Below are 15623 nucleotides of genomic sequence, written 5' to 3'. Positions count from 1 at the left end.
ATAATGTCTCTTTTACTTCTGATTTTACTTGCATCTTACCTCTTCTTAATTTAGCTAAGGGTTTGTTAATATTATATAAAATTGTAAAGTATATTTGCCCAAAGTACTAAGTGGAATACTTGGTTATTTGTTATCTTTTATCTATATTTTCTCATGACATCCAGGGTTTGTTGCCAAAGAAGCCTTGCATAGAAGATTTATTTGTAAATGTGCTGGGAAATTATGAGAGCTGTCATCTTGGAAATTTATACTTAATGAAAGACTGGGAATGTAAGGGGGCACATGAAGGGCAAAAACGATGTTATTATGGATGTAACCAAATTGGGACAGTTACCCATAATGAAAACATTATTGCCAAAAGAAATTGAGGATACAAATCAAATTGGGAAAAATTCCATTTTAAGTCAGTAACTTTGCCAGAAGAATATGTTTTTGTAAGCAAGGGCACGCATGATTTTAAAAAATATGTGTATATTCTCTGAAATGAAATTTGGAAAATATGGAAAGTCATCTAGTCTATGCTACAAATAATCATTCAAACCATTATGAATATAGGTTTGAATTAAACAGTCATTCAAACATGTCTGAAAGCCAGAGATTTGAAAATGAAGGGAAAAAAAATCTCATTATGACCAGTTTGAGAGCTCCTTTAGCAAGGGCTCATTATTTTTCAACCAACAAATATCTTCTCCCTATTCCAATACCTGTAATGTTGATAATAATAGGGGAGCCTTTATCCAACCATCATCATTCAATGGGTATTACAGTATAGATAATATGGAGCAACCTTACACATGTAATCAAACGAGTGAGGCCTTAAGTGAGAGCTCTATCTTCAATAATTACAACAGTATTTATAATGGAGTGAGAATCTATCCATACATTGGATCTGGGACTAACTTTGACCAAGACTCAAGTCTCATGAAACATCAGAGAACTCAATTTTCAGAGAACCATTATAAAGGGAATGAATGTAGAAATGTCTTTTATCAAAGCTCCAATCTTATTACACATAAGAATATCCATATTGGGGGCTTCCCTGGTGACGCGGTGGTTGCGCGTCCGCCTGCCGATGCAGGGGAACCGGGTTCGCGCCCCGGTCCGGGAGGCTCCCAAATGCCGCGGAGCGGCTGGGCCCGTGAGCCATGGCCGCTGAGCCTGTGCGTCCGGAGCCTGTGATCCGCAACGGGAGAGGCCGCAGCAGAGGGAGGCCCGCGTAACGCAAAAAAAAAAAAAAAAAAAAAAAATATCCATATTGGAGAGAATAATTACAAATTTAGTGAATGTGGTAAAGTTTTTAACCCGTCTTCAAGAGTTACTCAACATCTGAATATTCATGCTAGGGAGGAACGTTACAAGTGTAATACATGTGGGAAAGTCTTTAATCAATTATTAAATCTAAATAGACATAGGGAAATCCATACTGTAGGGAAACATTACAGATGTGAAGAATGTGGCAAAGCCTTTAACCGACACTCAAGCCTTACTCGACATCAGATAATTCATATTGCAGAGAAGCCTTACAAATGTACAGAATGTGGCAAAGCCTTTAACAGGCATTCATATCTTGCCCAGCATCAGCGAATTCATACTGGAGAGAAACCTTATAAATGTAAAGAATGTGACAAAGCCTTTAACTGCCACTGAATCTTACCCATCATGAGAGAATTCATACTGAGAAGAAACTATATAAATGTACAGAATGTGGCAAAGCCTTTAACTGGCAATCAAACCTTGTCCAGCATGAGATAATTCATACAGGGGAGAAACCATACAAATGTGAAGAATGTGGCAAAGCTTTTAATTGCCATTCAAACCTTATTCGGCATAAGATAATTCATACTGCAGAGAAGCCTGACAAATATAGATAATGTGACAAAGCCTTTAAGTGAGCTGTCGCCTCACTCAACATCAGAAAGTGCATGGTGGAGAGAGACCCTACAAATATAAGTGATGAATGACATTTGTCCTAAACATACACATTAGAAAATGCCAGAGAGTTCATACTAGGAAGAATGTTTGATGATGTAAAAAAAAAAAAAAAAAAAGTAGGAAAGTATTTAATTAAAAAATCAGATCTAAATAAAAATCAGAGAATTCATAGTAGATACCTTTTAGTCAATAACTTTTCTGGTATTACTTTAAATCAAGATATTATAGAAAATAATCCAAAATTAAAACACTTAGAAAAATTATTTGTTAGTATGGATCACAGGATCAAGGGGAGAGATGTTTGACAGGTATAATTATTATCACTCTATCCTTGTTTATATTGACATTATTTGAAAATAAAATTTAATATAATTCAACTATCAAATTACTACATGCTATGCCTTTATTTCTAGTGTGAACTCATGGTTTTGATTATTGCCGCCTAAAAGATTAGAGAAGCCCTCCTATATTAGGTGGGAATCACTTATATCTACTTTTCCATAGAAGACTAAGGATGCTGAAATGTAAAATGTACAATGAAAATCTAAATGGAGATAATGCTTGTTATTAATTTAAAATATTCTTATATGTCACCATTAGGTAAGCGTTCAGGGAATCATTCCTTGTCTTAAAATAAGACAGAGGATCATTCTAAATTTTAAATAGTTGTGTTAGTTTTTTAAGGATAAAAAGCTTGTAGTTCATTAAAATTGTGAAGTATCTTCATAATATATCAATAGACAGAAGTCATGAATATTAGTTGATATGATTTAAAGACATCTTCACAGATATCCAAGAAAAGTATAGGCAACTCTTTACTAAAAGGTCATAAAATTAATTTATGTCCATGTTTACTAAATGATTAGCCTGAGTTTTGTTAATTATAGACATCCCAATTCTCAGATCATTATATCAAAAGAACAAGATATTTTTGAATGCTTGTAATCTGTATTTTGATTCAAGATCATACAGTGGACTTTGAAAGGCTTTATTTAGAGTATGTGTACTTAATATATGTTAATTAATAAAACTGAATAGTTTTTAAGGTATTAAACTTGTGTAATTATTCAAGTGTTACCCTGAAACCAACATTAACCTCTCCCACATTATTTAAAGTTGTAGGTAAAAGATAGTAACAGTAAATTGTTTGGTAACACAGTGAGATGACATGTCTAGTAATCCCTTTTCCTACTGGCCTTAAACCTCAAATAATTTGAGACTGTGTTTACCAAAATTTGTATATTGTATTGTTTTCTCCTAATTTGAGACTGTGTTTACCAAAATTTGTATATTGTATTGTTTTCTCCTTTTTTGTAACTACTGAGACATTGTGATGGTTATAATAAGGATTATATATAATATTGTTGAGAGTTTACCTAAACTATTCCATGATATTGCTGCCCTGATATCAGTTTTGTGTAGCCAGGCAGCCTGCAGGTGCCTTGAACTGACACCAGCCATTCCTGTGAGCACATACACTAGATAACAGCCTTCAAAATCACAAGAAAATATAAGTTCCTGATATTCTTCTCCAGCAGCACTTGTGATCGACTGCCTTCCTGAATTCCAGGTTCTTCTTCTCATGAACCCCTTCAATGAGACCTCGCAGAGCTCACCCAAATCTTGCTCACTTTAGTTTGAATTGAACAATCCACAGTTAGTCAAGATAACCCATAGCACTTCACCAATGTTCTCTAATAAAGGCATGTGCCCCAAGTAGTGCTACTCTCTCTTCCTGCATCTTGCCTTGGCCTCCATGAGTGGGTCCTCAAGGCTTGCTATTAATTATTTCAGGAACTGTGAGTAATAAACTCATCTACTTCAATTTCCCTAGAGGTCTTTTGTTGAACCCTGACTCATCATCCATTACTGGGAACTCGTTTAACAAATGTTAATTTAGCGAAGTCACACAAGTATAATTAAAAGCCATACATTTGTAAAGTTTGGAGATTAATCCTTTGTCAGTTGCTTCATTTGCAAATATTTCTCCCATTCTGAGGGTTGTCTTTTCATCTTGTTTATGGTTTCCTTTGCTGTGCAATGCATGCAGGTCTTTCGTCTCCCTAGGTAGGTTTATTCCTAGGTATTTCATTCTTTTTGTTGCAGTGGTAAATGGAAGTGTTTCTTTAATTCCTCTTTCAGATTTTTCATCATTAGCATATAGGAATGCAAGAGATTTCTGTCCATTAATTTTGTATCCTGCTACTTTACCAAATCCATTGATTAGCTCTAGTAATTTTCTGATAGCATCTTTGGGATTCTCTATGTATAGTATCATGTCATCTGCAGTGACAGTTTTACTTCTTCTTTTCTGATATGGATTCCTTTTATTTCTTTTTCTTCTCTGATTGCTGTGACTAAAACTTCCAAAACTATGTTGAATAATAGTGGTGAGAGTGGGCAACCATGTTTTGTTCCTGATCTTGGTGGAAATGGTTTCAATTTTTCACCATTGAAAATGATTTTGGCTATGAGTTTGTCATATATGGCCTTTATTATGTTGAGGTAAGTTCCCTCTATGCCTACTTTCTGGAGGGTTTTTATCATAAATGGGTGTTGAATTTTGTCAAAAGCTTTTAATGCATCTATTGAGATGAATGCATCTATTGAGATGATCATATGGTTTTTATTCTTCAATTTGTTAATGTGGTGTATCACATTGATTGATTTGCATATATTGAAGAATCCTTGCATTCCTGAGATAAACCCCACTTAATCATGGTGTATGATATTTTAAATGTGCTAGTATTTTGTTGAGGATTTTTGCATCTATGTTCATCAGTGATATTGGCCTGTAGTTTTCCTTTTTTGTAACATCTTTGTCTGTTTTTGGTATCAGGGTGATGGGGGCCTCATAGAATGAGTTTGGGAGTGTTCCACCGTCTGCTATCTTTTGGAAGAGTTTGAGAAGGATGGGTGTTAGCTCTTCTCTAAATGTGTGATAGAATTCACTTGTGAAGCCATCTGGTCCTGGGCTTTTTTTTGTTGGGAGATTTTAAATCACAGTTTCAATTTCAGTGCTTGTGATTTGTCTTCATATTTTCTATTTCTTCCTGGTTCAGTCTTGGAAGGTTGTGGTTTTATAAGAATTTGTCCATTTCTTCCAGGTTGTCCATTTTATTGGCATATAGTTGCTTGTAGTAATCGCTCATGATCCTTTGTATTTCTGCAGTGTCAGTTGTCACTTCTCCTTTTTCATTTCTAATTCTGTTGATTTGAATCTTCTCCCTTTTTTTCTTGATGAGCCTGGCTAATGGTTTATCAATTTTATCTTCTCGAAAAACTTTCTCAAAGCTTCTCAAAAATCTTTTAGTTTTATTGATCTTTGCTATTGTTTCCTTCATTTCTTTTTCATTTATTTCTGATCTGATCTTTATGATTTCTTTCCGTCTGCTAACTTTGGGTTCTTTTTTGTTGTTCTTTCTCTAATAGCTTTAGTTGTAAGCTTAGGTTGTTTATTTGAGATTTTTGTTGTTTCTTGAGGTAGGATTGTATTACTATAAGCATGTGTTTGTATTTTTTACAGTTTTTTTTCTGTGATTGATATTTAGTTTAATAGTGTTGTGGTCAGAAAAGATACTTGATACAATTTCAATTTTCTTAAGTTTGCAAAGGCTTGATTTGTGACCCAATATGTGATCTATCCTGGAGAATGTTCCATGAGCACTTGAGAAGAAAGTGTAATCTGCTGTTTTTGGATGGAATGTCCTATAAATATCAATTAAGTCCATCTGGTCTGGTGTGTCATTTAAAGCTTCTGTTTCCTTATTTATTTTCATTTTGGATGATCTGTCCACTGGTGAAAGTGGGGTGTTAAAGTCCCTTACTCTCATTGTGTTACTGTCAGTTTCCCCTTATATAGGTGTTAACATTTGCCTTATGTATTGAGTTGCTCCTATGTTGGGTGCATAAATATTTACAACTGTTATATCTTCTTGGATTGATCCCTTGATCATTATGTAGTGTCCTTCTTTGTCTCTTGTAGTAGTCTTTATTTTAAAGTCTATTCTGTGTGATATGAGAATTGCTACTCCAGCTTTCTTTTGATTTCCATTATGCATAGAATATCTTTTTCCATCCCCTCACTTTCAGTCTGTACATGTCCCTAGTTCTGAAGTGGCTCTCTTGTAGACAGCATATATATGGGTCTTGTTTTTGTATCCATTCAGCCAGTCTGTGTCTTTTGGTTGAAGCACTGAATCCATTTACATTTAAGGTAGTTATCGATATGTAAGTTCCTATTACTGTTTTCTTAATTGTTTTGTTATTGTAGGCCTTTCCTTCTCTTTTGTTTCCTTCCTAGAGAAGTTCCTTTAGCATTTGTTGTAAAGCTGGTTTGGTGGTGCTGAATTCTCTTAGCTTTTGCTTGTCTGTAAAGGTTTTAATTTCTCCGTCAAATCTGAATGAGATCCTTGTTGGGTAGAGTAATCTTGGTTGTAGGTTTTTCCCTTTCATCACTTTAAATATGTCCTGCCACTCCCTTCTGGCTTGCAGAGTTTCTGCTGAAAGATCAGCTGTTAACCTTATCGGGATTCACTTGTATGTTATTTGTTGCTTTTCCCTTGCTGCTTTTAATATTTTTCTTTGTATTTAATTTTTGATAGTTTGATTAATATGTATCTTGGCGTGTTTCTCCTTGGGTTTATCCTGTATGGGACTCTTTGCACTTCCTGGACTTGATCGACTATTTCTTTTCCCATATTGGGGAAGTTTTCAACTATAATTTCTTCAAATATTTTCTCAGAACTTTTCTTTTTCTTCTTCTGGGACCCCTGTAATTCGAATGTTGGTGCATTTAATGTTGTCCCAGAGGTCTCTGAGACTGTCCTCAATTCTTTTCATTCTTTTTTCTTTATTCTGCACTGCAGTAGTTACTTCCACTATTTTATCTTCCAGGTCATTTATCCGTTCTTCTGCCTTAGTTATTCTGCTATTGATTCCTTCTAGAGAATTTTAAATATCACTCTTTGTGTTGTTCATCATTGTTTGTTTGCTCTTTAGTTCTTCTAGGTCCTTGTTAAAAGTTTCTTGTATTTTCTCCATTCTATTTCCAAGATTTTGGATCATCTTTACTATCATTACTCTGAATTCTTTTTCAGGTAGACTGCCTATTTTCTCTTCATTTGTTTCGTCTGGTGGGTTTTCCCCTTGCTCCTTCATCTGCTGTGTGTTTCTCTGTCTTCTCATTTTGCTTATCTTACTGTGTTTGGGGTCTCCTTTTTGTAGGCTACAGGTTTGTAGTTCCCATTGTTTTTAGTGTCTGCCCCCAGTGGCTAAGGTTGGTTCAGTGGGTTGTGTAGGCTTCCTGGTGGAGGGCACTGGTGCCTGTGTTCTGGTGGATGAGGCTGTATCTTGTCTCTCTGGTGGACAGGACTGTGTCTGGTGGTGTGTTTTGGGGTGTCTGTGACCTTGTTATGATTTTAGGCAGCCTCTCTACTAATGAGTGAGTTTGTGTTCCTGTCTTGCTAGTTGTTAGGCATAGGGTGTCCAGCACTGTAACTTGCTGGTCGTTGAGTTGAGCTGGGTCTTATCGTGGAGATGGAGATCTCTGGGAGAGCTTTCACCATTTGATATTACGTGGAACTGGGAGGCCTCTGGTGGACCAATGTCACTGTCCTGAACTTGGCTCTTCTACCTCAGAGGCACAGGCCTGACACCCGGCCGGGGCAAGAAGACCCTGTCAGCCACCCGGCTCAAAAGAAAAGGGAGAAAAAAAGAGAGAAAGAAAGAAAGAAAGAAAGATAAAGTTATTAATCTAAAAACTTAAAAAATTATTGAAAATAAAACAATCAAACAGTAATAAAAAAAAGAAAGAAAGAAGAGAGCAACCAAACCAAAAAACAAATCCACCAATGATAAGCACTAAAAACTATGCTTAAAAAAAAAAAAAAAGACAGAGAGAACCCGCCAAGACCCTGTCAGCCACACAGCTCAGAAGAAAAGGGAGAAAAAAAGAGAGAAAGAAAGAAAGAAAGAAAGAAAAAGTTATTAATCTAAAAACTTAAAAAATTATTGAAAATAAAACAATCAAACAGTAATAAAAAAAAGAAAGAAAGAAGAGAGCAACCAAACCAAAAAACAAATCCACCAATGATAAGCACTAAAAACTATGCTTAAAAAAAAAAAAAAAGACAGAGAGAACCCTAGGACAAATGGTAAAAACAAAGCTATACAGACAAAAATCACACACAGAAGCATACACATACACACTCACAGAAAGAGAAAAAGGGAAAAAAATATATTTCTATATATTAAAAAGAAAGGAAGAGAGTAAACAAATCAATAAACAAATCTATCAATGATAATAAACTCTAAATACTAAACTAAGGTGAACATAAGACCAGAAACAAATTCGATGCAGAAAGCAAACCCCAAGTCTACAGTTGCTCCCAAAGTCCACCGCCTCAATTTTGGAATGATTTGTTGTCTATTCAGGTATTCCAGAGATGCAGGGTACATCAAGTTGACTGTGGAGATTTAATCCGCTGCTCTTGAGGCTGCTGGGAGAGATTTCCCTTTCTCTTCTTTGTTCGCACAGCTCCTGGGGTTCCACTTTGGATTTGGCCCCGCCTCTACATGTAGGTCGCCTGAGGGCGTCTGTTCCCCACCCAGACAGGATGGGGTTAAAGTAGCAGCTGATTAGTGGGCTCTGGCTCACTCAGGCCAGGGGGAGGGAGGGGTACAGAATGTAGGGTGAGCCTGTGGCGGCAGAGGCCAGTGTGACGTTGTGCCAGCCTGAGGTGAGCCGTGTGTTCTCCTGGGGAAGTTGTCCCTGAATCATGAGACCCTAGCAGTGGTGGGCTGCACAGGCTCCTAGGAGGGGAAGTGTGGATAGTGACCTGTGCTGGCACACAGGCTTCTTGGTGGCTGTAGCAGCAGCCTTAACATCTCATGTCCGTCTCTGGTGTCCGTGCTGATAACCGTGGCTCACGCCTGTCTCTAGACCTCATTTAGGTGGTGTTCTGAATCCCCTCACCTCGTGCACCCCGAAACAATGGTCTCTTGCCTCTTAGGCAGGTTCAGACTTTTTCCTGGACTCCCTCCTGGCTAGCTATGGTGCACTATCCCCCTTCAGGCTGTGTTCACGCCTCCAACCCCAGTCCTCTCCCTGGGATCCGACTGAAGCCCGAGCCTCAGCTCCCAGCCCCCACCCGTGCCGGCGGATGAGCAGACAAGCCTCTTGGGCTGGTGAGTGCTGGTTGGTACCGATCCTCTCTGCGGGAATCTCTCTGTTTTGCCCTCTGTACCCCTGTTGCTGTGCTCTCCTCTGTGGCTCTGAGGCTTCCCCCACCGATCCCCTCTCACCGCCAGTGAAGGGGCTTCCTAGTGTGTGGAAACTTTTCCTTCTTTACAGCTCCCTCCCAGAGGTGCAGGTCCCATCCTTATTGTTTTATCTCTGTTTTTTCTTTTTTCTTTTGCCCTACCCAGGTATGTGGGGAGTTTCTTGCCTTTTGGGAAGTCTGAGGTCTTCTGCCAGGATTCAGTAGGTGTTCTGTAGGAGTTGTTCCACATGTAGATGTATTTCTGATGTATTTGTGGGGAGGAAGGTGATCTCCACGTCTTACTCCTCTACCATCTTGAAGGTCTCTCCTCAATCCCTTTTCTGACAGTATTTGTAAGTGTTGTTAGGTAGGAGTTCAACTTCATTCTTTTACATGTGGACATCCAACTTTCCCAGCGTCACTTGTTTAAGAGACTGTCCTCTTCCCATTTTTGGTATAGGCACCCTTGTTGAGGATTATTTGACCATGAACTTGAGAGCTTATATCTGTGCTCTCTTTATCATTCCATTATTCTTTTTCTGTCTATAAGTCTGTACTGTGCTTTTTGATAACTAGTAAAACATTTGTTATATGTTTTTAAGAAATCAGGATGTGTCATGCCTTCAACTTCACACTTTCTTTATCAGAATGTTTTGGATATTTCGTGTTTTGTGATATTCCAAATACATTTTGGAATGAGCTTTTCTATTTCTGCCAAAATTTTGATTGGGATTTTGAGAGAGATTGCTTTGCATCTATAGATCACCTTGGGTACTATTGACAAGTTAATGATATTTAGTATTCCAGTTCAGGAACATGGAATGTGTTTTTGTTTATTTATATACTCTCTGTTTACCTCTAGCAATATTTTATAATTTTTATCATATGAGTCTTTCATGTCCTTCATTAAGTTAATTTTTAAGTATTTTATTCTCTTTGATGCTACAGAATATAAATGCACATATACTCAATATCTTTCTTGGATTTTTTTCTGTTTATAGAAACACAACAAATTTTTGTGTTTGATTTTATATTTTGAATTCTGTAAAATTTGTTTATGAGTTTTGTGTTTTTTCATGTGGATTTGTAGGGTTTTCCTTGTAAGACTGTATTATCTATGAACAGAGATCATTTTATTTCTTCCTTTCTGAATTAGATTCCCCCCCTTTTCTTGGCCTGAAAATTTCATCTAGAAAACCCAGTACTATGTTGAAACAAAGTGGTGAAAGTGTGCATTGTTGACTGTCTTGGTTGTAGAGGAAAGTGTTTCAGTATTCCACTGTGGAGTATATTGATAACTCTGGGCTTTTTGTATATGTTTATTACATTCAGGTAGGTTCCGTTGATTCCTAGAATGAGTGTTTTTATTATGAAAAGATGCTGAATATTGTCAATTAATTTCTCTGCATCATTTGATATGATTATATGGTATAACCATCATTTTGTGTATGTAGTCTGTTTAAAGTTTCTAGTTTTTTAAACACCCTTGAATTCCACAAACAACTGAATTTTATGGCATATAATTATATTAATGTGCTTTATAATGTAGCTTGCTAGTATTTTATTGAGAGCTCTGTAGATGTATTCATCACAGATATTGGCTTGTAGTTGTTTGGTTTTTAAAAAAATAATTTGGAGTGTCTTTGTTTGTCTTTGATATTGGGTAACACTGGCCTCATAGGAAATGTTTTGATAATTTCTCTTTACACTTTGGAAATTTTTGTGGAGAATTGGTGTTACTTTTTCTCTAAGTGTTGCTGGAATTATCCAGTAATTCATCTACTGTAGGGATTCTTAAAATTACATTTTTAGTCTACTTAATAGTTTTAGTTTTGTTGTGATTTTTAAAATTCCTTCATGATAAAGTCTAAGTAGGTTGTATATTTCTAGAAATTCAGTCTTTTTTTGAAATGTCCAATTTGTTGGTATAATATTGTTCATAGTAGTATCTTACAATTACTTTTAGTTCTGTGTTATCATTTATAATGTCTCTGTTTTTACTTCTGATTTTACTTGCATCTTCTGTCTTATATTCTTCATCTAGCTAAGGGTTTATCAAGTTTAAAATTGTAAAGTATATTCACTCAGAGTAGTAAGTAGGATAATTTGCTATTTGATATCTTTCAGCTATACTTCCCATGACACTCAGGGTCTATTGCCAAAGAAGCCATGCATAGAAGGTTTATTCCAAAAAAGTGCTGCTGGGAAAACATGAAAGCCATCACCTTGGAAATTTATACTTAATAAAAGACTGAGAATGTAAGGGAACATGTGAAGTGTTGAAAGGGTGTTATTATGGGCATAAACAAATTATGACATTTACCCACGTTGAAAACATTACTCAAATGAAATCAAGGATATAAATCAAATTTTGAAAAAATCCATTTTGCAGTAACATTTGCAACAAAATGTTTTTGAAAGCAACGATCCACATCATTTTTTAAAAGAAATCCATATTTTCTGAAAGGAAATTTGAAAAATATGAAAATTCATCTACCCTGCTCTGCAAATAATCATTCAGATCTTATGAACATAGGCTTCAATTAAACATTTATTCAAACGTGTGAAAACCAGAGGTTTAAAAATGAAGAACGGGGGCTTCCCTGGTGGCGCAGTGGTTGCGCGTCCGCCTGCCGATGCAGGGGAACCGGGTTTGCGCCCCGGTCTGGGAGGATCCCACATGCCGCGGAGCGGCTGGGCCCGTGAGCCATGGCCGCTGAGCCTGCGCGTCCGGAGCCTGTGCTCCACGACGGGAGAGGCCACAACAAGAGGGAGGCCTGCATACCAGAAAAAAAAAAAAAAAAAAAAAAATGAAGAACAAATATCCCAATATGATCAATTTGAGAGGTCCTTTGTTAAGGGTTCATTATTCTTCAACCAACAAAACATTTTCTCCCAGTTCCAAAATCTGTAATGTTGATAATAACAGGGGAGTCTTTATCCAACAATCATCCTTCAATAGGTATCATAGTAGAGATAATATGGATCAACATTACATGTGTAATCAAGTGAGTGAGGCCTTAGACAAAAGCCCTATGTTCAGTAATTATGAGAGTGTTTATAATGGAACTGGAGGATATCCATGCATTGAAACTGGGAATACCTTTGACCAAAACTCAAATCTTATGAAACATCAGAGAACTCAATTTTCAGAGAACCATTATATAAGCAGTGAATTTAGAAATGTTCTTTATCAAAGTTCAAATCTTGTTACCCATAAGAGTATCCATATTGGACAGAAGAATTACACATTTAGTGAATAAGTGGTGGGGTTCTTAACCAGCATTCAAAACTTACTCCGTATCAGGGTAGTCATTCTAGGAAAGAACATTACAAGTGTAATAAATGTGGGAAAGTCTTTAATCAATTATTAAATCTAAATAGACATAGGAAAATCCATACCGGAGGAAAATATTACAAATGTGAAGAATGTGGCAAAGCCTTTACCCAATGCTCAGTTCTTATTCAACATCAGAGAATTCATACTGGGAAGAACCCATACACTTGCAAAGAATGTGGCAAAGCCTTCACCCAGTACTCAACTCTTACTCAACATCAGATAATTCATACTAGAGAGAAACCATACAAATGTAAAGTATGTGGTAAAACCTTTACCAACTGCTCAACTGTTACTCAACATCTGAGAAATCATACTGGGGAGAAACCATACAAATGTAGAGTATGTGGTAAAGCCTTTACCCATTGCTCAATTCTTACTCAACACCAGATAATTCATAAGCAGAGAAGACTTACAAATGTGGCAAAACCTTTAACCAGAGCTGTCACCTCCCTCAACATCAGAGAGTGCATGCAGGAGAGAGACTATACAAATATAATAAGTGATGAAAGACATTAGTCCTAAATATACACACTTGAAAACACCAAAAAGTTCATACTGGAAAGAAAGTTTAATGATGTAAAAGTTGTAGGAATGTATTTAATAAAAAATCAAATGCAAATAAATATCACATAATTCATAGTAGGTAACATTCAGTCAATAACTTTTCTGGTATTAGTCTAAATCAGCATATTATAGAAAATAATCCCAAGTTAAAACACTTTGAAAACTTGTTAGTATGAATCATCAAGGGAATGGATGTTTGGGCAAGTATAATTATTATCATTGTATCCTTACTTATAGTGACATAATTTGAGATTATTTGAAAACAAAAATTGATGTAACTCTCAAATTATGACATGCTATGCCTTTCTTTCTAGTGTGTATGTGAACTAATGGTTTTGATTGTTGCTACCTTTAAGATAGAGAAGCACTTCTATATTAGTTGTGAATCACTTATATCTACTTTTCCATGGAAGACTAAGAATCCTGATATGTAACATGTACAATGAAAATCTAAATGGAGATAATGCTTGTCATTGATTAAAAACCTTCGTAGAGGTGACATTAGATAAATATTCAGAGAATCCTCTTTGTATTAAAGTATACAGAGGATTATTCTAAATTTTAAATAGGTGTGCTAATTGTTTTTTAAGGATAAAAAGCTGCAGTTTGTTAAAATTTTAATGTATCTTCGTAATAGTAATAGAAGTTATGAATATTAGTTTACATGGTTGAAATAAAGGCATCTTCACAAATATCCAAGAAAAGTATAGGTAACCCTTTAGTAAAAGGTCATAAAATTCATGTCCATCCATGTTTACTAAATTATTACTCTCAGTTTTGTAAACCACAGAAATCACATTTCTCAGATCATTATGTCAGAGAACAAGAATGCTTTTGAATTCTTCTAATCTGTTTATTTATTTATTTTATTTTATTTATTTATTTATTTTTGCGGTACGCGGGCCTCTCACTGTTGTGGCCTCTCCCGTTGCGGAGCACAGGCTCCGGACGCGCAGGCTCAGCGGCCATGGCTCACGGGCCCAGCCGCTCCACAGCATGTGGGATCTTCCCGGTCCGGGTCACGAACCCGTGTTCCCTGCATCAGCAGGCGGACTTTCAACCACTGCGCCACCAGGGAAGCCCCTAATCTGTATTTTGCTCTAGGATCACACAGTTGATTTTGAAAGGCTTTATTTAGAGTTTGTGTGAACTTAATATATGTTAATTAATAAAACGGAATGGTTTCAATGTGTTAAAACTTGTGTAATTAATGAAGTGTGACCCCACAACCAACATTAACCTCTCCCACCTTATTTAAAGTTGTAGGTAAAATCATAGTAACAAACTATTTGATAACACAGTGGGATGACATCTCTAGTCATCCCTTTTCCTCTTGGACTTAAATCTCATATAATTTGTGATTATGTTTTCCACGGTCTGCATCTTGTATTGCTCCTTCCCTTTTGTAACTGCTGGGACATTATGATGGCTATAATGAGGATTATACAGAAGTATTGTTCATAGTTTACTGAGACTACTCCACCATGGTACTGCTGCTTCAGAATACGTTTTTGAATAGCCATGCAGCCTGTAGGTGCCTTGAACTGACACCAGCCACTCCTGTGGGCACATGCACTAGAAAACAGCCTGCAAAGTCTCAAGCAAATATAAGTTCCTGGTGTGTCTTCTGCAGCAGCACTTGTGATCTGCAGTCTTCCTGAATCTCAGTTTTTTTCTTCTCATGTGTTCCTTTGATAAGACCTTCAACAGAGCTCACCAAAATCATGCACATATTAGACTGAATTGAACAATCCACATTTAGTCCAGGTCACCCACAACACTTCACCCATGGTCACTAAGAAATGTGTGTGCCCCAAATACTGCCATTTTCTCTGCCTGCATCTTGCCTTGGCCTCCATGAGCCATGGCCTCAATGCTTGCTGTTAATTATTTCAGGACCAGTGAGTAATAAACTCATCTCTTTCAGTTTTCCTTGGGGTCTTTTGTTGAACTGAGACCCATCATCCATTGCTGGGGACTCATTTTAGCAAGTGTTAATTTAGCAAAGTCACAACAAGTATAATTATAAGCTAAACATTTGAAATTCTGAACCAATATCTATAAAATCTTACCTTACATTTCTTTTCACGTATTTATTTTCTCAGCTGATGGAACACAAACAGATTTTCATGGCTTTGATATACATTGAATACAGTATGTAAATGTATAAAGATATAATTTTGGAGTAAGAAAACTGAGGAAGAGTGTGTGTGTGCATATATAGCTTTAGAAAGAATTTAGAAATATTGGATCAAAACTGGTAAGTTCAACGTTGTTGATGTAAACTAAAAAGCATACCACTTTGTAAAGTTAAATCTATTTTGTCTACTTCACTTTGAATTCATTTCTCCCAAATCTCATGACATTCGGTTATATTTATTTATTTAATTTTTGGCTGTGTCGGGTCTTAGTTGCAGGAGGCAGGATCTTTCCTTGCAGCGTGTGAGCTCTTCATTGTGGCGTGCAGGCTTCTCTCTAGTTGTGGTGTGCGGGCTCTAGAGCATGTGGGATCAGTAGTTGTGGCA

At 36.6% G+C, this 15623-nt stretch overlaps 1 protein-coding gene across 1 annotated transcript; it reads left to right on the top strand.

The window, feature by feature from the left end:
- Positions 1 to 282: 282 nt before the first annotated feature.
- On the top strand, positions 283 to 13050 carry LOC112067301 (zinc finger protein 678-like). Its single transcript, XM_028478280.1, is given in 4 exon segments — positions 283 to 407; positions 1314 to 1642; positions 1645 to 1872; positions 12521 to 13050. Coding segments are annotated over 4 exon segments (1212 nt in total).
- The last annotated feature ends 2573 nt before the right edge of the window (positions 13051 to 15623 follow it).

The sequence above is a fragment of the Physeter macrocephalus genome, chromosome 17, assembly GCF_002837175.3.
Source record: "Physeter macrocephalus isolate SW-GA chromosome 17, ASM283717v5, whole genome shotgun sequence".
NCBI lineage: Eukaryota > Metazoa > Chordata > Mammalia > Artiodactyla > Physeteridae > Physeter > Physeter macrocephalus.
The sequence above is the reverse complement of the archived record's forward strand: the minus strand, read 5'-3'. Positions and strand labels throughout refer to the sequence as shown.